Raw genomic sequence first — 23,248 nt, forward strand, 5'->3', positions numbered from 1 at the left:
AATGGAGAAGAGCAAACGATATAAAAAGGTACCTTCCATACATTTATTAGGGTTGCCAACCTCCAGAAAGTAGCTGGAAAAAATGGCCGCTTTGGCAATTGGATTCTATGGCATTGAAGTCCCTCCCCTCCCCAAACCCTGCCCTCCTCAGGCTCCACCTCATAACTCCCACCTGTGGCAAGGAGGCACCTGGCAACCCTATAAGTTATGCAAAATGGCACCATTCCTCTTCATGATCATCTTCTTCAGATGTCCCCCTCCCTGTTAAGTCTGCGTGGGGAGGACACACGAGGTCGAGACGGAGTTCCAACAACAACACTTTATTGTAGTACAGAACAGAACTGAGAACTGTGAAAACCGGCCCCGCCTATATTCCCCCTGGCCGCGCGCGGCCACTCCCCCCGATCCGTGATGGGGGGAACAACCCCCAGGTCGTCAATAGCGCAACCCGGCTTAGGGCCAATGGGGCGCGCTGGCTCAGGCCAATCGCACGAGCAGGACTTAGGAGCCTTCACCTGGAACTCAAGCTCCTAGGTTTCCCCCTGCTTACTATCCTAACTATGTACATACACAACACCCCTCCCCCTTAAGTCCGAACACAACTAGCACACAAAGTCTTTGAGGTGGCTTGGTCGTGTTCGTACCCGCTGCGACCTACGCGGCGCTGGAACCGGTGCTGGTGATACGGGAACAGCTGCTGGCGTGGCGGTCGGCTCGGGTGCGCTCGCGGCAGGGCAGGCGGCTCCTGGCAGGTCCTTGGAGGAGCCGGCTAGCGGACACTCGTCGTCCCGTGCTGTCTCCGCAGGTGCTCCTTGCTCCGGGTCTCTGGAGGACGCAGGGGCATCAGCCGGGCAGTGGCGCAGCTGGTCGATGTGCCGCCTTAAAACACGTCCCTTGGGGGTAGCAACCCGGTAGGAGACCGGGCTGGTGGCTTCTTGTACGGTGGCAGGAATCCAGGCTGGCCCTGTCCCGTAATTGCGGGCATAGACCAGGTCATCCTGCTCGACAACCCGTGGGGTGGCAGTCGTGTTCCTGTGGCTCGGCAACTCTGGAGCCAAGTCTGGGTGCAGCTGGTCAAGTGCGGTCTTGGGCCGGCGGCCCATGAGGAGTTTGGCGGGGCACTTGCCGGTAGTGGAGTTGGGGGTGGTGTGTTGATCCAGGAGGAAGTTCGCCAACTTCGCGTCCCAGTCACCCCCGACGATGCGGACCAGTGCGTCCTTGGTCGTGCGCACCATGCGCTCAGCCCGGCCGTTGGTGGCAGGATGGAACAGAGCGGAGGTCACGTGACGGATTAGAGCATCCCTGACAAGTGTTTGTCCAGCCTCTGCTTAAAGACTGCCGGTGAGGGGGAGCTGACCACCTCCCTCGGCTGCTGATTCCACTGTTAAACAACTCTTACTGTAAAAATATTTTTCCTAATATCTAGCTGGTACCTCTCCGCCTGCAATTTAAACCCATTATTGCGAGTCCTCTCCTCTGCTGCCAACAGGAACAGCTCCCTGCCCTCCTCTGAGTGACAGCCCTTCAAATGCTTAAAGAGAGCAACCATGTCCCTCCTCAACCTCCTCTTCTCCAGACTGAACATTCCCACGTACCTCGGCCTTTCCTCACAGGACTTGGTCATGCTGGATAGGATTGTATCTGAACTTATCTATTGTGACATAAACAGTGATACTGACTCAGTGACTTGGGAGCCCCATGTGGCTCTTCCGAACACTGTTCCCCAATGTGGCACCTGCCCCGCATTTCAGGCAAGTGAGCCTCCCTGAGATGCAGGCCTCATGCCACGGTAGGGTTGCCAACCTCCAGGTACTAGCTGGAGATCCCCTGCTATTACAACTGATCTCCAGCTGACAGAGATCAGTTCACCTGGAGAAGATGGCCGCTTTGGCCATTGGACTCTATGGTATTGAAGTCCCTCCCCTCCCCAAACCCCGCCCTCCTCAGGCTCCGCCCCACAAACCTCCTGCTGGTGGCGAAGAGGGACATGGCAACCCTATACATTGATGATTCACACTTGTAAGTAGAGTGTTATCGTATTCTTAGTGCCACCCACCCACACAGGTTGCTAACACCAGCTTAGAAAATTCCTGGAAATTTGGGGGCAGTACTTGGGGAAGGGAAGGAGCTCTATGGGAATGTCATTCTGCCATTTCCTCCAAAGTAAATGATCTTTGAGAGCCAGCGTGGTGTAGTGGTCAGGAGCGGTGGAGAACCGGTTCGATTCCCCACTCCTCCACATGAAGCCAGCTGGGTGACCTTGGGCTAGCCACAGTTCTGTTAGAGCTCTCTCAGCCTCACCTACCTCACAAGGTGTCTGTTGTGGGGAGGGGAAGGATATTGTAGGCCTCTTTAATATTCCTTAAAAGGTAGAGAAAATCAGCATATAAAAACCAACTTCTTCTTCTATCTGGAGATCATTCTAGGAGAGCTCCAGGGCCCAGATTCATCTTTGGAAGTTGGCAATCCTAACAAACACACAAAATGTCTGGCCAGAGCCCTGTACTCACTAGATAATCCCCTTTATACAACTCATCCACTCTGATATACACAGCTGCAGCAGTAGAAGCCGGTATCTCTCCGTAGGGGGTACAGTGTGATGGTTTCGGCCCCAGATCGCCCGATATGACCTTTTGTACAACTTCTCTGTCATCATCTATCTGCCCCAAGAACGATCTAGAATTCAGAAGAAAATTAATTTAGAGAGCAAGCCTTTATTTTACCCATTCAGGGTCACACTGTTTCCTTTCTGTGCAAAAATGTGTGTGTGTTAAGTGCCGTCAAGTCACTTCTGACTCATGGCGACCCTTTGAATCAATGTCCTCCAAAATGTCCTATCTTTGACAGCCTTGCTCAGATCTTGCAAACAGAGGGCTGTGGCTTCCTTTATAAAGTCATTCCTTCTCTTGTTGGGTCTTTCTCTTTTCCTGCTGCCCTCAACTTTTCCTAGCATGATTGTCTTTTCCAGTGACTCTGGTCTTCTCATAATGTGACCAAAATACGATAGCTTCAGTTTAGTCATTTTAGCTTCTAGGATCAGTTCAGGCTTGATCTGATCTATAACCCACTGATTTGTGTTTTTTTTTTTGGCAGTCCACGGTATCCATAACACTCTCCTCCAACAGAAATGAGTGGTGGAAATTACTTGCTTTTCAATCATTTATTAGGCTTGACAGGAGATTTATGGGTGGGAACATGGTAAAAACCATTGAGTTTCCAGCAGTTCCTACAGATACCTTTTGTCAATCCCAGGTTTCCCCCGGAAGTGACGTAAAGAGGCACCCGATGACGCCGGGTCTTTCTTCTCACTGCTACGTGGCAGTGGATAATAGGACCTGAGGACAGGGGATGTCCCACCCCACTGTGGGACCGGCAAGCCTGAATTGTTTTAAACTCATTACTTGTGCTATTCTCACGTAAGCATAAAAAAAATCTTCTCTGGGTCTTTTATTTACTAGATTAGTTAGTTTCGCCATCACAGCATATTCTGCCAATTTATTCTTCTATATTGGGACATTCATCTGATTTCCGCATTGCAGCTAGTACTACCTTGGCTGCTGTGATCGCATATCTGTACAATTCCTCAAGAAGTCTTTCCCAGTGTTGCTGGCATCAACCCAAGTAGCATAGACTTAGGATCCACAGCTTTGTTTTTAACATTATTTGCATTTTTGAAAAAATTTTTTTTATTGATTTTTAAAATACGGGATACAGAAATTAGACTGATAATGTGCTTAAGATAATTAATATGAGAACACTAATATTAAGAATTATGACATTAGTAATATATAGAAATGAGACAAGGAAATATAATATCATAACATGAATATCATATTAAGAAAATGAGAATCTATCACATGGTAAAGGGGATATATGAAGTAAGCAAAGATGTATAATTGAATTGAAATAATGGATGAGACACAGCCAACAGTAGCTTCTTGTAATAGTTAGGCAAAAATACAGATGTTGAAAAGCAGAACTGTTTAAAAAAATAACAACATGATACTGTATTTAACATTCAAACTAATACAGTAACTGGTACAAAAAGGTGGAATTTATATTTTTGTTTAGTAATAATTTTTAACATTGATAGAAAATATCCTAGTAGGAAAAATAGCAGGGATTCCAATAATGCTTCAGGTGGTTGCTTTACTTTGCTTATGTTTATAATTTTTTTCCTTTTGTTCTTCCCCCTAAAATCCCTTATTTGATTATTTGCATTTCTTTGTGTTGAATCCAACATTTCTTCACAATCCTACAGGACCACCAACTAGGAAAGAATGTCCCTTCAGTCTCTTTACATTTCCAGCAATGTCCATTATACTCCTTATTCATCTTTTGAATATCTTCGAAAGCAGCTGCTTTCAAAGACATCCAAAGGCAACCTCTGTAATGTGTCATTCGCGTCCCCACCATTCGCAGTTCATCTCGGAAAGCCAAGTCAAACCACCCTCTCACCTGTTTTGGTCAACTGTCTCCACTTTTATCACAAGACTTTTGTGGGGCCTGGTGAGCGTAGAACTTTGTTTTGCAATGTCTTGCCGTGACAGCTGGCGAGCATAGCGGGCTTTCAGATGGCTCAGTTCGTGTCCGGAGAAGGAGTTCCACCTGGTGCTTTTGAATCTGTCCACACAAGCAATATCTGAAACTAGGCATATTAAAAAAAAATTAGTCTCTTTCACATTTGGGGGGGTGTTGATAGGGTTGCCAATCCCCAGGTACTAGCTGGAGATCTGCTATTACAACTGATCTCCAACCGATAGAGATCAGTTTACCTGGAGAAAATGGCTGCTTTGGCAATTGGACTCTATGGCATTAAAGTCCCTCCCCTCCCCAAACCCTGCACTCCTCAGTCTCCGCCCCCAAAACCTCTGCCAGGTGGTGAAGAGGGACTTGGCAACCCTAGGTGTTGATCTACTACTGTCAATATTTTAAAGGAAATAATTCAGAAATCATTTTTATTTGTGTGTGCATGCATGCTTTTGCTTAAAGCTTGGCTGCTGTCATAGGGCAGCCTGCTGAGGCTTCCTCAGATGAGGAGGACCTTGAAACAGCAGGCAGTGGAAAGGAGGAACAGCAGCAGGATGAGCAGTCACAGACAGATGAGTTCACCTCCATGCCTACAACCGCCTAGAGCAGGGGACACATCTGTGTCAGAGGGCCAGCCACAGGCAGAGTTACCAAAGAGCCCAAAGCCACTGCATCAGAGGCGCCAAAGGTTCAGAGCACTCCTCCACGAGTGTAGAAGGAGTGCTAGACTGCAGGCCCAGTGAAGAGCACTCCCTGCTAATAACGAGGCTAGTGAGCTGCAGCCAGCAGGGAATGCTGAGTCAGAGGAACAAGCAACAGCTGGTTCACCTAGGCCTATTTCAGCAAGCACTTGCATTCAGGCCAGTGTGGGAACAACTTGTGCTACTACCCTGTGCTAACAGCAGCTATACCAGTTTCCGAGCTCTGTATGCCTATGACCCTAGATTGAACTCTGACTATTCTCTTGGACTACGTTTACTACTTGAGACCAAACTCTGCAGGTAACCTGGCTTTGACTTTGTATTGCTGCCTGACTCCCTGCCTGGGCCCTCACGGTTGCCTTTGAGCCCATGGAAAAGTGATTGTAATGCAAATGAGCATAATGACCACTGAAAACTGACCGAGTTAGAGTGTTCCCTATAAAAGCCAATTTTAGAAAGGGAGGGAGAATAAGGTGTTAAAAGATGGATTAAAGGTAGGGTTGCCAGCTCCGGGTTGGGAAACACCTGGAGATTTTGGGGGTGGAGCCTGAGGAGGGCAGGGTTTGGGGAGGGGAGGGACTTCAATGCCATAGAGTCCAATTGCCAAAGTGGCCATCTTCTCCAGGGGAACTGATCTCTATCGGACGGAGATCAGTTGTAATAGAAGATCTCCAGCTAGCACCTGGAGGCTGGAAATCCTAATTAAAAGGGAAACTTTTTTTCCAGTTCCATATTCTTCTGTATAGTTTGAAAATCATAAATAAAAAGTTAAACTTGGAAGGCTAAGAACATTCATTCGAGCAAGAGCTTCTGTGGGTCAGAGCACACTTCATGAACACACATGAAGCTGCCTTATACTGAATCAGACCCTTGCTCCATCGAAGTCAGTATTGTCTACTCAGACCGGCAGCGGCTCTCCAGGGTCTCAGGCAGGAGTCTTTCACATCACCTACTTGCCTGGTCCCTTTAACTGGAGATGCCGGGGATTGAACCTGGGACCTTCTGCATGCCACGCAGATGCTCTACCACTGAGCCACAGCCCCTCCCATCATCAGATGTCTGAAGTGTATGTCCACAGGAGATGTATTCATACTTAAAGTTACAAGCAACAGAAAGGTGGGAGTGGTGAGGTTTTACAAAGTGAGGCTACTTTGAAACAACTGAGAGGCCCCCTTTGCCAACCTACGATCTGATGAAGGAAACTTTGGCGTTTGAACGCTTATACCTCCAAAAATCTGTTTAGAACATAAGAATATAAGAAAGGCCCTGCTGGATCAGACCAAGATCCACCAAGTCCAGCAGTCTGTTCACACAGTGGCCAACCAGGTGCCTCTAGGAAGCCCACAAACAAGACGACTGCAGCAGCATTATCCTGCCTGTGTTCCACAGCACCTGATATAATAGGCATGCTCCTCTGATCCTGGAGAGAATAGGTATGCACCATGACTAGTATCCATTTTGACTAGCCATGAATAGCCCTCTCCTCCACGAACATGTCCACTCCCCCTCTTAAAGCCTTCCAAGTTGGCAGCCATCACCACATCCTGGGGCAGGGAGTTCCACAATTTAACTATGCGTTGTGTGAAGAAGTACTTCCTTTTATCTGTTTTGAATGTCTCACCCTCCAGCTTCAGCAGATGACCCCCGCGTTCTAGTATTACAAAGTAATACCGTATATACTCGCGTATAAGCCGAGTTTTTCAGCCCAAAAAAAGGGCTGAAAAAGCCGGCCTCGGCTTATACGCGGGTCAATACGGTAGAGGGGGGAGGGAGGGGGGAGGGAGGAGGGAGGAGGGAGGGGAGAACTTACCGCCGGGCGGCCTCCTGCGGCGGCGCAGAGGCCGCCCCGGCCCCCGCCCGGCCGCGCCGCCGCTTCCTGGAGCCTGGGGCGGCCTCCTGCGGCGGCGCAGAGGCCGCCCCGGCCCCCGCCCGGCCGCGCCGCCGCTTCCTGGGGCCTGGGGCGGCCTCCTGCGGCGGCGCAGAGGCTGCCCCGGCCCTCGCCCGGCCGCGCCGCCGCTTCCTGGGGCCGGGAGCGGCCTGGGGCGGCCTCCTGCAACTGCAGGGAGGCTGCTCCGGCCCCTGCCGGGTGCACCACCGCCGCCACCAGGGCCGCGCCGCTTGCTCCCGGGAGCCTGGTCAGGTAAGTCTGTGGCGGGGGGAGGGGTTATAAGCCCGACCCTCGGCTTATACGAGGGTGCCTAATTTTTCCCCATTTTTGGGGAGAAATTAGGCACCTCGGCTTATACGCGGGTCGGCTTATACACGGGTATATACGGTACTAAGGTGCTACTGGACTCAAATCTTGCTGTAAAAACCAGGTGACTTGAATTCAGATGCTCTGCCTTCCAACCAAATGCACCATGCTGCCTTTTTTAAAGCTGTCTCCTCAGGAATCAGCCCAGCAAACTGTTCTCCTTGGTGCGGAAGATCACGGTTGCCCAGCACGGTTTTGGTGACAACATTAAACTTCCGGTGAATGGCCAGTGCATCCAAAGTCACATTTCACCTACCATAATCCATAGGTTTCCCCCTCTTATTCTGTTGTTTGCTCTTACGAAATCGCAGTTGTTTCACGAGCCAGTCGTGATAGGATGGGCAGCTGCTGAGATCGATCTGCCGTAAAACATCACAGGCCCCCTGTTCAGACAAAATTAATGGGGGTTGATATTGCGGAAACCATGCCACCAAGTAGGCCAGGAGCCAGAAATATTATGGCAAAGACGTTTATTTATTAGATACTACATTTGATCTTAGCCAATGGGCCGAGAAGCAATACCCACTTTGAATCCAAAGCGGCAAAAAATATCATTCTATCTTTCTCTGGTTTTATCTGGGTCTCCCAGATGCTAATCTGATGCTCTAACCCAGGGGTGGAAAACGTCAGGCCCAAGGTCCGTTTAAGACCCGCAAAATAATTTGGCAGACCAGCTGAATCAACGGTGAGAAAAGGAATCTTTTTTTCCTCTTGCAGAAGAGTCATTAGCTATGGAGCTGCTAGGACCGCCCAAAAAACTGTGTTAACCCTTTCCCACCCAAGCAATGGAGAAACGTATTCCCTCTATACTACAAAAGGGCTGGGGGCGGAACTGGCGACAATGCAGGGGTTAAAGGGAGCAGGGCCAGAATGCACCCAGCTGGTGCTACAGACCATCCTGTGCCACCAGGTGGGCAAGTGCGCCACTGGTTGGATGCCTGCCTGCTCGCCCATGCGGGCGGGGAGGGGTTTATCTGGGGCAGCTGCCTGGGGCTTGCTCGGCTAATTTTTAAGCTGATAATTTTGTATGGCCTGTGAATGATGTTATAAATATCCAAATGGCCCTTGGCGGAAGAACGGTTCCCTGCCCCTGCTCTAACCACTACACCATAATAGATCTCAGAAAGGTTAGTAGACAAGATGTACATATTTTAATTAATAAAGCGTAATTTTTGTACACTTTAAAAATAAGCGTGAAAGCCCTTGACAGTCATTTCAGTGCGTGTGCATTCCTTGCTCAGAATGGTGTATGGATAGGGTTGCCAGGTCCCTCTCCGCCACCGGTGGGAGGTTTTTTGGGCAGAGCTAGAGAAGGGCGGGGTTTGGGGAGGGGAGGGACTTCAACGCCATAGAATCCAATGGCGAAAGCGGCCATTTTCTCCAGGGGAACTGATCTCTATCGCCTGGAGATCAGTTGTTAATAGCAGGAGATCTCCAGCCATTACCTGGAGGCTGGCAACCCTATGTATGGACAGAATCTTCCTCCCTGCCACCCCCTCCCACAGCAGCTGAAAATGCACCCCCAAATCCTGCTCCAATTTCAGGCTGCTGGAGGAGGGTGTCTGAAATTCTCTCACCACCTGTGAAAGGGAAAGCAAAGTTCACGAGCAAGTGCAAATCACAAACAGATCTCACCTTTACAATAAAAGTGATGTTGGTGGATTCTGCAATATCGCCGGTTATCACCTGCCCAAAGTGGAATTTCTCTATTCTGCAGAAATGGGCTATTTTCTCTATCGAAGAATCAGACAGAGTTTCAAAGATGTCGACCTTTCTGAAAATAGAAAAAAAATACCCCACAGAGAGACTCCTTTTGTATGTTAAATGAATTGGAAGTGAAGGCCTAGCAGCAAATACTGCATTTGTAAAGTCCAGTAAGACACATAAAAGGCAGAAGGTAGGGTTGCCAGCTCCGGGTTGGGAAGTACCTGGAGATTTTTGAGGCGGAGTCTGAGGAGGTCGGGGTTTGGGGGAGGGGAGGGACTAAAATGCCATTGAGTCCAATTGTCAAAGCGGCCATTTTCTCCAGGGGAATTGATCTCTATCACCTGGAGATCAGTTGTAATAGCAGGAGATCTCCAGCCACCACCTGGAGGCTGGCAGAGCTAGCAGAAGGAGACCTCTAACCTGTGTCTGTCCAGTCATGTATAGCATTGGAAAGGTCTAATTTAATGAGGAAAATGTGCATTTAGGAATTTTTTTGGGGGTAGAATTTCCCCCTCACTTGTAGAGTAACTGCTCCAGATGCTTCCCTCCCATTTCCAGCGAGGGGACGAGCCTTCCAAGATTGGCTGCCAATCTCCCACCCCTGGCTTCTGATGCTGCCCGTCACCCCACTGGAATAAAAAATGGGAGGTAGGAACAAGACATTGTGACGTCACTTCCAGTTGTACCTGGAAGTGATGTCACGGCTCGCAAGGAATTCCCCAAATCTCTATGGTTCTTACCATAGAGATGGAGGAATTCCTAGAGCTTTGTGATGTAGCTCCACCCCTCATTTTTGCTCTCCTGGGAGTAAACAGCTGGCAACCTTAGTAGGGAACCCAGCCGAGAGGAAAATGATAAGGGTAAGGAACGGTTCGGCACCCTCTGTCCATTTTTTCCTTTATACACTACCTCCACTCCCTGTAACACTTAACTGAGGCAGATTGGGGCCGCATCCACACATCAAAAAGGTCTCAATTTTAGAAATCTCTCTTTCTGACTGAAAGGATCGCGGGTCATTGGCAGCTCTTTCTTCAATCTTGAGCTGCTTGCAAAAACTGGACTTCAGAAGTACTACAATAAGAGCACGTAGAGTACGCTCACCTCTATACCTAGGTCTAAACTTGCCGCAATCTCTCCCAACATATTTTGATTTTCTAACAATCCCACGATACAGATGGTTAGTTTAAATGGGGTACCGTACTGTGAGAGAGTATGTCAATGTGGTTCTGGCCAAATACACACACTTCAGCATAAATTGTTTAGCTGTGACCTGCTCAACGAAGCTAGAGACAGATGGATAAAACCTTTTATCTGGGAATCTGTTTGTGAATTTGATAATTTGACGGTTCTTTTAGCAGGGGTGGATTTTAATATTACATTGGTAGTTGCCAAGTTTTTTTATACTAATTTCCTTATTATTTATCTAGATATATGTTTATATGTATAACAGTTAGAGCAGTTCCTCAGTGAAACAGGCTTCCTCGGGATGTGGTAAGCTCTCCTTTCCTGGAGGTTTTTAAGTAGAGGCTAGATGCTGTTGTAATCCTTCACCTTAAAAAGTGCAGGAGTTGAACAATGAAGCCTCTGCCTTACACTGAATCAGACAGTCCATCCCTGTCAGTCTTGTCTACTCAGGAGGGCAGCAGCTGTCTCCAGGGTCTCAGGCAGGGGTCTTTCACCTCACCTGTCACAGCACAAATTCCAACCAGGTACAGATCCTACATACATCCACAAGGAAGAGCTTGAATGTACACTGCCATTAGGTTCTATATATCCTAATGGCTAAGGTTGCCAGGTCCCTCTTTGCCACCAGCTGGAGGTTTGTGGGGCGGAGCCTGAAGAGGGTGGGGTTTGGGGAGGGGAAGGACTTCAATGCCATAGAGTCCAATTGCCAAAGTGGCCATTTTCTCCTGCTGAACTGATCTCTATCGGCTGGTGATCAGTTGTAATAGCAGGAGATCTCCAGCTAGTACCTGGAAGTTGGCAACCCTACTAATGGCTACTGTTTCAGTGGTGTCGAAACCAAATAAACACACTAAGAAAACATGCAAAATGCTATTGCGGAGTCTCACAGGAGGGAGAGATTACCTCAAGTAGTTATATCGAGCCATGAATTCTCGGTGAAGTTCCTGGTCCAATTGATAACCAAAAAAGTCTTTTTTATCCACAACCAACAGTTCCGTTTCTTCCATGCAGACTATAGTGGCAATTCTCTTTTCATCTTTTATAAGGGCCACTTCCTATGAACAGGTGGGAAGAATACATATGTGAGTTACAGCAGTCTGCCAAAATTAGAGGCCTCCAGGTAAACATTTGTCAGGTTATATCGGTCATTTATGCATGGGAGTTTTACCGGAGGTTCGTTGCTCGCTGGACCCACACTTTCCTGTTGGGAATCTCTGCACCAGCAGTCTCGAAGCTCAAATCATGTCCCTGCCCCTTTAAATGCTGCTTTGTAATTGGTTTACTTGTAGGGCTTACTGAGAGAAAATCCCCCCCAAAAGCCCAATTGCCACATTAAAAAGCATTTTGAGGACAACAACATAAAAAACGGAGTAATCTGAAAGGACTGGGGGGTGGGGGGAGCCGAGAAATCCAAGCCTCGGTTTTAAAAAGATTTTCTTCTGCTCAGAAAGAGCTCTGAGGAAGCTGGAAGTATTTCAATCCCTGCCTCTTTACATGCTGCTTTGTAATTGGCTGTGAGCGAAACCAAGCTTGCGTGTCCCGTGCTTTGCCTTATGCACGAGGATTTCACCTGGGCTGAGCTCAGGGGAGAGGGAAGAATCGGGTTAACAGAGGAATGGGAAGGTCCAGGATTTTGAGGGCTGCAGCGAGGTCATCTCTAATGGAGGGAAAATACAAGCATAACTCCAAGGAACAGCCAAGACAGACTGGGAGGTGGACGTGAAAGCACCCATGCATGAACGACCATCAAATGGGCACGGGGTTCTTCACTTCAGCAGGTCTTACCAGGCCCAACTCCCCTCTCTGGCAGTTTCCCCTGTTCTCTCTGGTTTCTTTCGTTTCCCCCCTCATTCCTCTGGAGTTCTCACCATCCCAAGCCCCAATCCTTATTGCCTGAGCCCTTCCACTCCACTTCCATGGCTTGAGGACTTCTTAGCCCCCCCTTTTTATATACCACTCCTTCGTTTCTAAGCCAGCTCGGCTCTTTCTTAGCTGACTGGGAATAGAGATCATTAAGAGCCGAGCTGCTCAGTCAGCGGAGGGTAGATCTGATTGGGATCACAGTGGCTCAGCAATGGACTTTTCTACCTGGCCTGTACCTTTGTGGCAGTGGGACAGTTCAACCAATCAGCAGCATGCAAAGACTTCTCCCTCAGCACCACTGCAAAATGACTTATTTACATTATGTATCTGGGTGCTAATTTCTCCCAAACAAAGGTAAATAAGGCAGAGAGCAGGTTAGTTCCTTTCTATCCAGGGTGTTGAACAGTCTCAAGCCAAGCTCGGTGGGGAAAAGCCATCAATGGTCATTTATGCATGGTTGGTTTGTCTCCGTCGGGGTTATGCCTGATGTTCTCCCCCCCCTGGGGGGGGGGGCTCAGTTTGCTTCCGTCCCACAATTTCCCTGGGTTTTTCAATCCCCGTTTTATCACACTTTTAAGTTTTGGCCCAATCCCATCTCAGGCAACGGAAGGTGCATAGTTCAGCCACGAGTCAATCTTCCCACGTCCTCCACCCCCCATTCTCTAACTCCTCCTCCAAGTCCTCCTTCAGCCAACCTTCAGCCATCCCCTCCGCAATGGCCCAAGAACCCATACTGGAGACAGAGAGTAGATCTGGCACACCGTCTTCTTCTCTTTGATCCAGCCCATCAGCTATGATGATCATCAAATGTCTGGCTTTATGTGTGGCTACCTTCTGAAATTAGGCGGGTGAGCACCAAAGACAGGGCTTTGCCTAGTGTGGTGAGGGTTGCCAACCTCCAGGTACTAGTTGGAGATCTCCTGCTATTACAACTGATCTTCAGGCGATAGAGATCAGTTAACCTGGAGAAAATGGCCACTTTGGCAACTGGACTCTATGGCATTGAGGTCCCTCTCGGCCCCAAACCCTACCCTCCTCAAGGCTCTGCCCCCAAAACCTCCTGCCAATGACAAAGAGGGACCTGGCCCCTGCACAGAAGTTTGCCTGGCGCCAATCTCAGTACGCGTTAGGAGACATTTTTGTTCTCTTTGGGTTTGCTTTAAATTCCACTTTTGTCTTTGCTATTGATTTCCTCTCCATCTCAGACCACTAGATCTTCGGTTGATTGTTTTAATGCCGCACTGAGATGTCATTCTGCTTTTAATTGCTTTGGAAGCGGCTTGCTTTTATTGTGTTTTACCCTCATTGTATATTATTGTTTTAATACTGGAAGCTGTCGTGAGAGGGGGGGAAGTCAATACATGGCTTTCCATTGTGTTTTGACACAAGTGGCTATAGATACTCACGCCAAACGAATCACCTTTCCGAAGAACAGTCGGGGATGCTTCTACAAACGCACTGCTCCCGTCCTCGTCGTCAGTGATAGCAACCATACCAGCAAAGATGAAGTAGAAACTGCTACCAATATGTCCCTTTTTGATAATCACTCTCCTGCGTCCAAATCTGAAAAACACAGATCAACCACAGTGGGTAGCCGTGTTAGTCTGTCTGCAGTAGTAGAAAAGGGCAAGAGTCCAGTAGCACCTTAAAGACTAACAAAAATATTTTCTGGTAGGGTATGAGCTTTCATGAGCCACAGCTCACTTCTTCAGATACACAGATCAACCACATGAGTGAGCAGAAATTAGAATGAAGCGGAAGAAGAAGAAGAGTTGGTTTTTATATGCTGACTTTCTCTACCGCTTAAGGGAGACTCAAACCAGCTTACAATCATCTTCCTTTCCCCTCCCCACAACAGACACCCTGTGAGGTAGGTAAGGCTGAGAGAATGTGACTTGCCCAAGGTCACCCAGCTGGCTTCATGTGGAGGAGTGGGGAAAAAATCCAGTTCACTAGATTAGCCTCCACTGCTCATGTGGAGGAGTGGGGAATCAAACCCGGTTCTCCAGAATAGTGCTCGCCACTTCCAAACCACCACACTTAACCACTACACCACGCTGGCCCTCATGTACTGTTGAACACCCTCCCCTCTGGTCAATGGATGTGTAGTGATCATCCTGAGGGAAGGAAAAAGGAATGGGATGCTCAGAGATTCCCAGGAACAGCCACACTATAGCTGAAGAATGTGCATGAATATATGAAACCCTATAATCACCCAGCACAATCCAATTCCTGAGCCCCAAACTGTAATTAATCTGTATTTGCAAGAAACACCAATTGTTTTATTTGTTATTATTGTCATTGTTGTTATCCCATTTATTATTCTGGAAGCTCACAGAAAAAAAATGCATTAATATCTTTTTTCAACATCATGACAATTTAGTCCAGAAAAAAATCTGCATTCCAATGCACCAACCATCTGGAAAACAACTTGATACAAAACAGAGAGGCCATTTATGCAGAGTCGATTTTGATGCTCGCTCAAAGCTGCTTTTAAAAAATTTGCCCTTTAAAATGACTATTCACGGTCCCAAAGCAAGAGGAGAAAGTCAAACAAATTCCATCCCCCACTCCTCTGCTCCCTTGTTTGCATAGCAATTAGCAATGGCCATTTGCATAGCTAAGCCGCTGTGATTTTTCATGGTTCTTTCAGTAAATGCTTCAAGGCAGGGGCAGAGCAAATATGAAAGGTCACGTTAAAGGAGCTCTTAAGAAATGTGAAGCAGGTATGCGCCCGCTTTGCAGTGACGGTTCAAGGCACTTCAGCCTGGAACACGGTGCTAATGACCAAGCATAAACGGCCAGATATTCCTTAAACGGGTCTATTCAATGAATACCTAGCTATCACTTGGAAGCTTAGAATCGGGTTTCTAGCTTATTCAGACTACACATTTTGAATCACTACACAGCGTTTAGCGTAACTTCTAAAACGTACCGTTCAAAGCGAATCACTTTGGCCAGAAGATACTGAAGTGTAAGACTGTACGTATGGAAACTTTCCAGAGCCAGCAGGCGGTTTCTTAAATATCGCATATCAGCCTCAGTCCTCCATTCTGGTGGCTTCTTGGTCATCTGGATTGCTTGGGCAGGAAAATGATCCTGAAAAGACATCAGACAATGATAGAAATTATATTCCTGTGCTGACGCATCAAAGTGCAACAAAGCACTTCTAAGAGCTTGGGACATACAATATGTGACAGAAGTGGGGTTGCCAACTCTGGGTTGGGAAATTCCTGGAGATTTGGGGGGGGGAGCCTGGGGAGGGAGGAGTTGGGGAGGGAACCTCAGCAGTGTATAATGCCATAGGGTCCACCCTCCATAGCAGCCATTAGAAGGAGGAGGCGGCGGAGGAGGAGAGTTGGTTTTTATATGCCGGCTTTCTCTACCACTTAAGGAAGAATGAAACCGGCTTACAATCACCTTCCCTCCTCCTCCCCACAACAGACACCCTGTGAGGTAGGTGGGGCTGAGAGAGTGTTATTGGGGGATCGGGGCCCCAGTTCCTGTAAAGGGAACCCCGATCTTTAATTTATCTGCTACCAAATCAGAGGGAATGGATCGTTCCTCTTGAACTATGAGAATTGAGATCACACACACGCACAAAAGAGGCAAGACGCATTTGTCTTGAAGTAAAACAATCTTTACTCTAACTCAGGGTAGGGAAAAAGTCACTGGGATACAAAACAAATAATATCTGTCTACATTCTATGTTTCCTATACTTGCCAAAAGCCTTTGGCAAGGCACTAAGCTTACTTACGAGTAGGCACCCTTAGCAAAAGGAGAGCCTCTCTCCATCCTGCCTGTTCAGCAGTCAAGCAAGGAGAAAGTGATCAACTACTTTCTCTTCTAACAAAGAAATCGAAAGCAGTTGAACATGCAAAGTAGTTGTATACATGACCCTCGGGGCACGACTGCAATGGCCACTACACTGACCAAATGGTCAGTTACAATATTAACCCTTTAACTGTCTGACATGTAACAAAGCTCGCTCTCTAATACCCAACAATCCCCTTTTCGAGGTTTAGTTACATTCAGACATATAAACACAATGCATCACGTAAGTATTCAAACTGTTGTCTAGGCAGTGGCTTCGTCAGGATGTCGGCCACCATCTCTTTACTTTCACAGTACTTCACTACTACGAGACCTCTTTCTTGTTTGTCTTTTACTGAGTCCATTTTGAGTCGAAGAAGTCTCTTCCCTTTCTTAGAGTTCTCGCCATTCAGTAGTGCTATATACGATTGATTGTCCTCAAACATTGTAGCAGGTGTCAGTTCATCTAATCCAAAGTCGCGTAGCAGTTCAATTATCTCTTCCAGCTCCGTACATGCACACTTGGCTGCTATGCATTCTGCTTCAGTTGAAGATGTTGACACAACTTGCTGTTTCTGGCTGGTCCAGGAGATCAGGTTTTCTCCAAAGTAGAACAGATATCCACTTGTAGATTTGCTGTCTGTTCTAGTACCACCCAGACTAGCGTCCATGTATCCTATCAGTTTCAGCTCAGTATTTGGAGTTATCTTCAACTTCAAATCAATAGTTTTCTTTAAGTATTGTGTGAGGTGTTTGATTGCATTCCAATCATGTTCTGCAGGTGTGCTGGTCCTTCTACTTAGGATTCCAACTGCTGCACTTATATCCGGTCTACTAACGTTGCTCAAGTATAGAAGTTTTCCAATAGCTTCTCTGTACTTGTGATTGTTAGGCAATAGTTCACCTCCGTCTAGATCCATATATGAAGGGTCAAGTGGAGTGTTCTTGGTCTTGCACTCCTTCATATTCATGAATTGTAGAAATTCCAGTATCTTGTTCCTTTGATTGATTGAAAATCCATTGTCTTGGTTTCTTTCAATCTCCATTCCAAGATAGTTCTTTACTTCTCCAAGTAGTTTCACTTCTACTGATTCATTCAGTTTGTTTGCAATTTCTTTTGCAGCTTCTTCAGTGTCAGAACAAATCAGAAGATCGTCTGCAAAGGCCAAAACAAAGTCCCATCCATCATCCTTCTTCCTTCTGAATAAGCATTTCTCTATATTTCCTTGTTCAAAACCTTGAGCTTTCAATAATGAGGTTAGTTTGTGGTTCCATGCTCTTGCTGACTGTTTGAGCCCATACAAAGTCTTTTCAAGTTTACAAACTTGATTTTTAGTATCACAGTCCTTTAATCCTGGTGGAAGTTCCATGTATATTTCTTCTGATAAGTCTCCATTCAGGAAAGCTGTTTTGACGTCGAGTTGCAGTACCACTTTATTCCTGGAGGCGGCTATACTCAGCAAAGTCCTTATAGCCGTGTGACTAATCACAGGTGCGTAGGTTTCTGTGTAGTCAGTTCCATACTTCTGGGTAAATCCTTTTGCAACTAGTCTTGCTTTGTATTTGTCAACAGTTCCATCCGAATTTTTCTTGACCTTGAACACCCATCTACATCCCACAGTCCTTTTGTTTGGTGGGAGTTTGGTTAGTTTCCAGGTATTATTCTTCTGCAGTGAGTCTAATTCTTCTTGAATTGCCTTCAGCCATCTCGACCGCTCCCCATCGGGCAACTTTTGCAGTTCGTCCCAACTTGAGGGTTCCACGTGGCTGTCAATTCTAGTGAAAAGACTCAGTTTCTCTGCTGGTATTCCTTTTGTAGTCCTTGTAGATCTCCTTAAGGTCTGAGAGGGTTCCGCTGTTCCATCAGCACCGGGATCAACCCCTTTTGAATCTGCAGTCTCTTGCTGTTCCGCAGGAGCAGGTGGATTGTAATCCCATGCTGTAAATGGAATCTCTATGGTTTCCTCTTCACAAACCTCTGGATCATCAAAGTTATTAATTTGTTGATTATTAATAACATTTCTTTCATCTATATATACTGCATTCAATATTTGTAAATTGTAAGTCTTAATGTCCATTATCCTGTATCCTTTTGAGAAAGGATGGTATCCCACAAGAATTCCAAGTTCTGTAGTAGGATCCATTTTTCCCCTTTTCTCCTTTGGGATGTATGCAAACACACGAGATCCAAATGCTTTCAAGTGTTTCAGACTAGGCTTCCTGCCATTCCATCTTTCATATGGAGTCATGTTGATAGCACTTGAAATTGTCCTGTTGTAAAGGTAAGCTGCTGTATTTACACATTCTCCCCAGCAGGGGTAAGGCAAGCCTGCCTGTAGCATTAAACATCTTGCACTTTCCATCAGAGTTCTGTTAAACCTTTCTGACAACCCATTGTTCCTAGGGGTATATGCAACTGAGGTTGCATGCTCTATTCCTTCAGATTCAAGAATTTCTTTCATTTCTTTATTAATGTACTCACTTCCATTGTCAGTGAACAATAACTGTATACCTCTGTCATGTTTATTCTTCATCAGGGCAACATAAGCTTTAAACTTTTCAGCTACTTCAGTCTTTGATTTCAACAAATACACATATGCAAATCTTGAAGCGCTGTCTATGAAATGCAGAACATATTTTGCCCCTCCTGCTGAAGCCTTGAGTGGGCCAATCAAGTCTGAGTGCACTTCTTCCAAAATCTCTGCCTTAACACTGCTTGGCCTCTGCACGTGCTTAGGCGCTGTTCCCTTTCCTCTGAGACACACTTCACAACGTTCTTTGTCCTTAAAGCATTCCTTAACTGGCATTCCACAATCAATCAGCAGTTGCTTCACTGATTTAAAGTTTTTATGAGCTAGTTTCACGTGCCATTGGTACAAACAGTCCTTGTGGTTACAATCTGCAGCCTTCTGCTCTGCCAATCCTTTATTAAAAGCAACTAGGCATTTTGATTCTTCCTCAACATTATCTTCATTTCCATCAAAATCACTTTCATCAGAATCAACATTGCTCTCAAAATCACTACAAGCATATTCCTCCAATTGACTTGCAACATTCTCCAGGCAATAGTGCGAGCCTACTGATAGCACTGGGTATTCTCTTCCTTTAGAATCAAATAAGCGACATTTGTCTTTTGTTATAGACACTTCAAAGTCTGCATCCACTAATTTATTCACGGACAGTAAATTTTCATCTGAATTAGGCATTAGGAATACGTCTTGTAAGGTTAAATGCATTACATTTCCACAATAGCTTTGAATTGCAATAGAAACTTCTCCTTTCTGAGTGCATAGAAATCTTTCTCCACAAGCCATAACTAATTTTTCATCACAAGGCTCTAGAAAGTCAAAAGCTGATCTCAAGCCAGACACATGTACATCTGCACCACTGTCCAGAACAAATGTATTTACACGCTTTAAATAATCTTTGGTTGAAGCTGTATTCGAGACTAGATAAGCCTTTGGGTGACTGTGCCATCTGGGCTTCCCTTGGCTTGTACTTGGGCTCCCTCTTGTGGACGATTGGGGCTGTTGCCTCCCATTTCCATCCCTCTCCCTTTGTGAGGATTTGGCGGGCTTTTCTTCCCGGCGAGAGGGGGGGGGAATTTCTCCCTTTGTTTCATGTCTCTCACATTGAAACGACCGGTGACCATGCCTTCCACACAAGAAGCATCTGATTGTGGATTTGTCATTTACACGCAGTACAGACACTCCACGAGACAATTCCCTCTCTTGGCTCCTGTCTGCTTCAAACTGTTTAAGTGCAGTCACCAGCTTAGTAAGGGTTAAGTCCTCCCTACCCAAAAGATTCCTTTTTTCAGCGTTATATTTAAAATGCAAACTTCCCAGAAATAGTACAAGAAACTCCTCTTCACCGATTTCCCCTCCTACAGCCTTCAACTCTGATTCCATATCTTGCATTTTCTTAAGGTGTTGCAAGAGGGTCATATCTCCAGACATTTTATTTGCATACAGTCTAGTTTTTAAAATCATTTTCTGGGTTTTTGACACAGTTCCAAATTTCTCATTGAGTGCATTCAGCATTTTTCTGCTGGTATCATTATTCAAAATTATTGCAGTTTCTTCCGGATTAATCGCATTGGAAATCAAATTCATTGCCTGGGCATCTGCAATCTTAAATTTCATAAGGGCTTCTCTATCTGTGTCAGCTGGCGGGTCTTCATTCAAAACGTGATTCACCCCAATTGCTGTTAAAGCATTTTCCACCATTCTCTTCCATACTGGAAAGGAGGCTTAGGTGATATGGGGAACAGAAACGGATTGGGGTTTTGAATTCATACTTCCCTTATCGTTGCTCATTCCAGCGGCTCAGGGCTGCTTTCTTCCTCACAGGATTCAAGCGCGGCGCGCGGGGTTAAGTTTCCTGCCGTCCTTTGCAGACCAGGCTGCTGGCTCCGTCACAGGAAAAATTCCCTCTGGGCGTTTGTAAATCCTTTCGTCTCCAGTGAAGATCCCAAAAGCAAAAAAAAGGTGCGGTGTGATCCTATCTCAATAGCCAAAATAAAAACCAACCATCCTCTGCTACCACTTATTGGGGGATCGGGGCCCCAGTTCCTGTAAAGGGAACCCCGATCTTTAATTTATCTGCTACCAAATCAGAGGGAATGGATCGTTCCTCTTGAACTATGAGAATTGAGATCACACACACGCACAAAAGAGGCAAGACGCATTTGTCTTGAAGTAAAACAATCTTTACTCTAACTCAGGGTAGGGAAAAAGTCACTGGGATACAAAACAAATAATATCTGTCTACATTCTATGTTTCCTATACTTGCCAAAAGCCTTTGGCAAGGCACTAAGCTTACTTACGAGTAGGCACCCTTAGCAAAAGGAGAGCCTCTCTCCATCCTGCCTGTTCAGCAGTCAAGCAAGGAGAAAGTGATCAACTACTTTCTCTTCTAACAAAGAAATCGAAAGCAGTTGAACATGCAAAGTAGTTGTATACATGACCCTCGGGGCACGACTGCAATGGCCACTACACTGACCAAATGGTCAGTTACAATATTAACCCTTTAACTGTCTGACATGTAACAAAGCTCGCTCTCTAATACCCAACAAGTGTGACTCGCCCAAGGTCACCCAGCTGGCTTCATGTGTAGGAGAGGGGAAACAAATCCAGTCCACCAGATCAGAGTCCACTGCTCCAAACCACCGCTCTTAGCCACTACACCATGCTGGCTCTCAATGGGGAAACTGATCTCTATTGTTAGAGATCAGTTGTAATTTCAGGAGATTGACAGGGGGTTACCTACCCTAAACAGAAGACCTACCTTGGGGGAGAGGGAATCGAATCACTGCGTTTTAAAAAAACTGCAGCCACCACCACCATCTTGAAAGTCAGAAAGCCAGTGGTTAGATTAGGATCTGGGACAGCTAGGTTTGAATCCCCGCTCTGCCATGGAAGCTCATAGGATGAACTTGGGCCAATCACACTCTGTTAGCCTCACTTACCTCACAGGGTAGTTGTGAGGATAAAATGGAGGTGAAGAGAACGATGTAAGCTACTTTGGGTCCCCACTGAGTAGAAAGGTGGGGTATAAATGGAGTAAATGAAATAATAATATTTTGTTTCAGATTAGGAAGTATGGTGCTCAATTTTCCCCAAATGTCCCCCAAAGCAGCTCAATAACGGCATCAAATAATTAGGTGGGCTCTCCTTTGCTGGAACTTTTCGAGGCAGCCATCTATTTGGGATGCCTTATATTAAGTACATTTAGGCTATCTAAGTACATATAGGCTATCTAATCTAAACGGGGTTTAGATTAGATAGCCTATAAAACTGCTTCCAACTCTTGAACTCAGGAAGAAATTAGTGTAGGAAGGGTAATATTGACAGTGATCATGTTCCTTATCATATACATTTTTCCTATGAGAAAGATCTATTTTAAAGGTCAGTTTTTATATGACCTCAATATGAAGTTGATATAGGTGGTAAGGTGAGTCTTCCTGGGAGGGAAGGCAGCATGGCTGGGAGTTTACCGGCATCCCGAAACGCACCGGCAAACACCCGTGGCTGCAGCGATACATTCATTTAAATGGGGACAATGCAGGACTTGGAAAACGAGCCGAAGTCCTGGAAATGGGTGGGGCGATCCTGCTGGCGGCTGATGACCATGCATTTTTACTGGGGAAATTCGCTACATTTGCGGGAGAATGGGGGGACAAAACAGCCACGTGTCAACGGCCCATGTGATCTGTCCACCTTTTTATCATAGAGGGGGCATTGAGATGATTTGTGCTCCATTTGGAACACTGCATGGCTGTGTTAAGTACCAAGCTGTTGGGACAGTATCAGCTCCATGGGGACAGGGCTAGACTTGAACATGCAAATTATCAAGAAAGAACTGTTGTTACATGAAGTGTTGCCAGCCCTGCTCTGGGAAGTTCTGGGAGGTTTTGGGGAAAGCCCTGAGGAGGGTGGCCTTGTGCAGGTGATGTAATTTCTTCTGTGCCTTTAAGAATTTCCTCTGTGCCCCTTTAGGAATTCTCCCAATCTCTATGGTCTTTACCATAGACATTGGGAACATTCCTACAGTGTCACCTGGAAGTGACATCACTTGGTATTGTTTTCTGGCTGTTACATCACTTTGATGTGTTGCTCTACAAATTTCCTCAATCTCTATGGTAGAGGCCATAATCTATGGTAAAGACCATAGATTTTAGGGACGATTCCTAGACGGTCATCATTGATTCCATTCTCCCCTCCCCTAATGTTTTCTCCTTCTGCTAATATTAGCAAGGGTGAGGGAATGAGAGTGGAAGATTGTCCGCTGCCACTAGGCAAATGGCAGCCCTAGTCATATGGCTCCACATGCTTCCACATTCACCAGTGATAAAACACGCCAAAGGTTATGTTGAACTACTGAGTAATACCCTCCCTAGTATCTCTCACTATAGATGAAAGAACAACATGAGGTAACTTGTCCAGACCTTTATAACGCTGAACTCATGGTAGTCAAATGAAACTTTGTGAAGTTTCTTGTCCTAAAAATTAAAGACAATTAGTCATTAGCAATTCTACAAGAAGCAAAATTTTAAATGATTCTGTAGTCCTTAACATTAGTTCTTTAAATACTTTTATTACACAGATTGGCTTTATGTTTTAAAACAGAAGTCCCTGCTAGTTTACTGAGTCCTAGCCTTTTGTAGGCCAGAGAGTCAGCTTCATCAGATG

The 23,248-nt window shown here is 46.2% G+C and overlaps 1 protein-coding gene across 1 annotated transcript in view; it reads right to left on the reverse strand.

Moving 5' to 3' along the window:
• The window catches only part of CNBD2 (cyclic nucleotide binding domain containing 2), a 28,972-nt gene that overhangs the window by 1,594 nt on the left and 4,130 nt on the right, over positions 1-23,248 (reverse strand). The window contains exons 3-10 of the mRNA XM_056861216.1: positions 23,005-23,058; positions 15,176-15,339; positions 13,647-13,803; positions 11,281-11,432; positions 9,121-9,259; positions 7,742-7,868; positions 4,459-4,648; positions 2,511-2,676 (exon numbers count right to left, since the gene is read on the reverse strand). Coding sequence (XP_056717194.1) covers positions 2,511-2,676; positions 4,459-4,648; positions 7,742-7,868; positions 9,121-9,259; positions 11,281-11,432; positions 13,647-13,803; positions 15,176-15,339; positions 23,005-23,058 — 1,149 coding nt within the window. The remainder of the gene's footprint in view (positions 1-2,510; positions 2,677-4,458; positions 4,649-7,741; positions 7,869-9,120; positions 9,260-11,280; positions 11,433-13,646; positions 13,804-15,175; positions 15,340-23,004; positions 23,059-23,248) is intronic.

The sequence above is a fragment of the Euleptes europaea genome, chromosome 15 (assembly GCF_029931775.1).
Source record: "Euleptes europaea isolate rEulEur1 chromosome 15, rEulEur1.hap1, whole genome shotgun sequence".
Taxonomy (NCBI): domain Eukaryota; kingdom Metazoa; phylum Chordata; class Lepidosauria; order Squamata; family Sphaerodactylidae; genus Euleptes; species Euleptes europaea.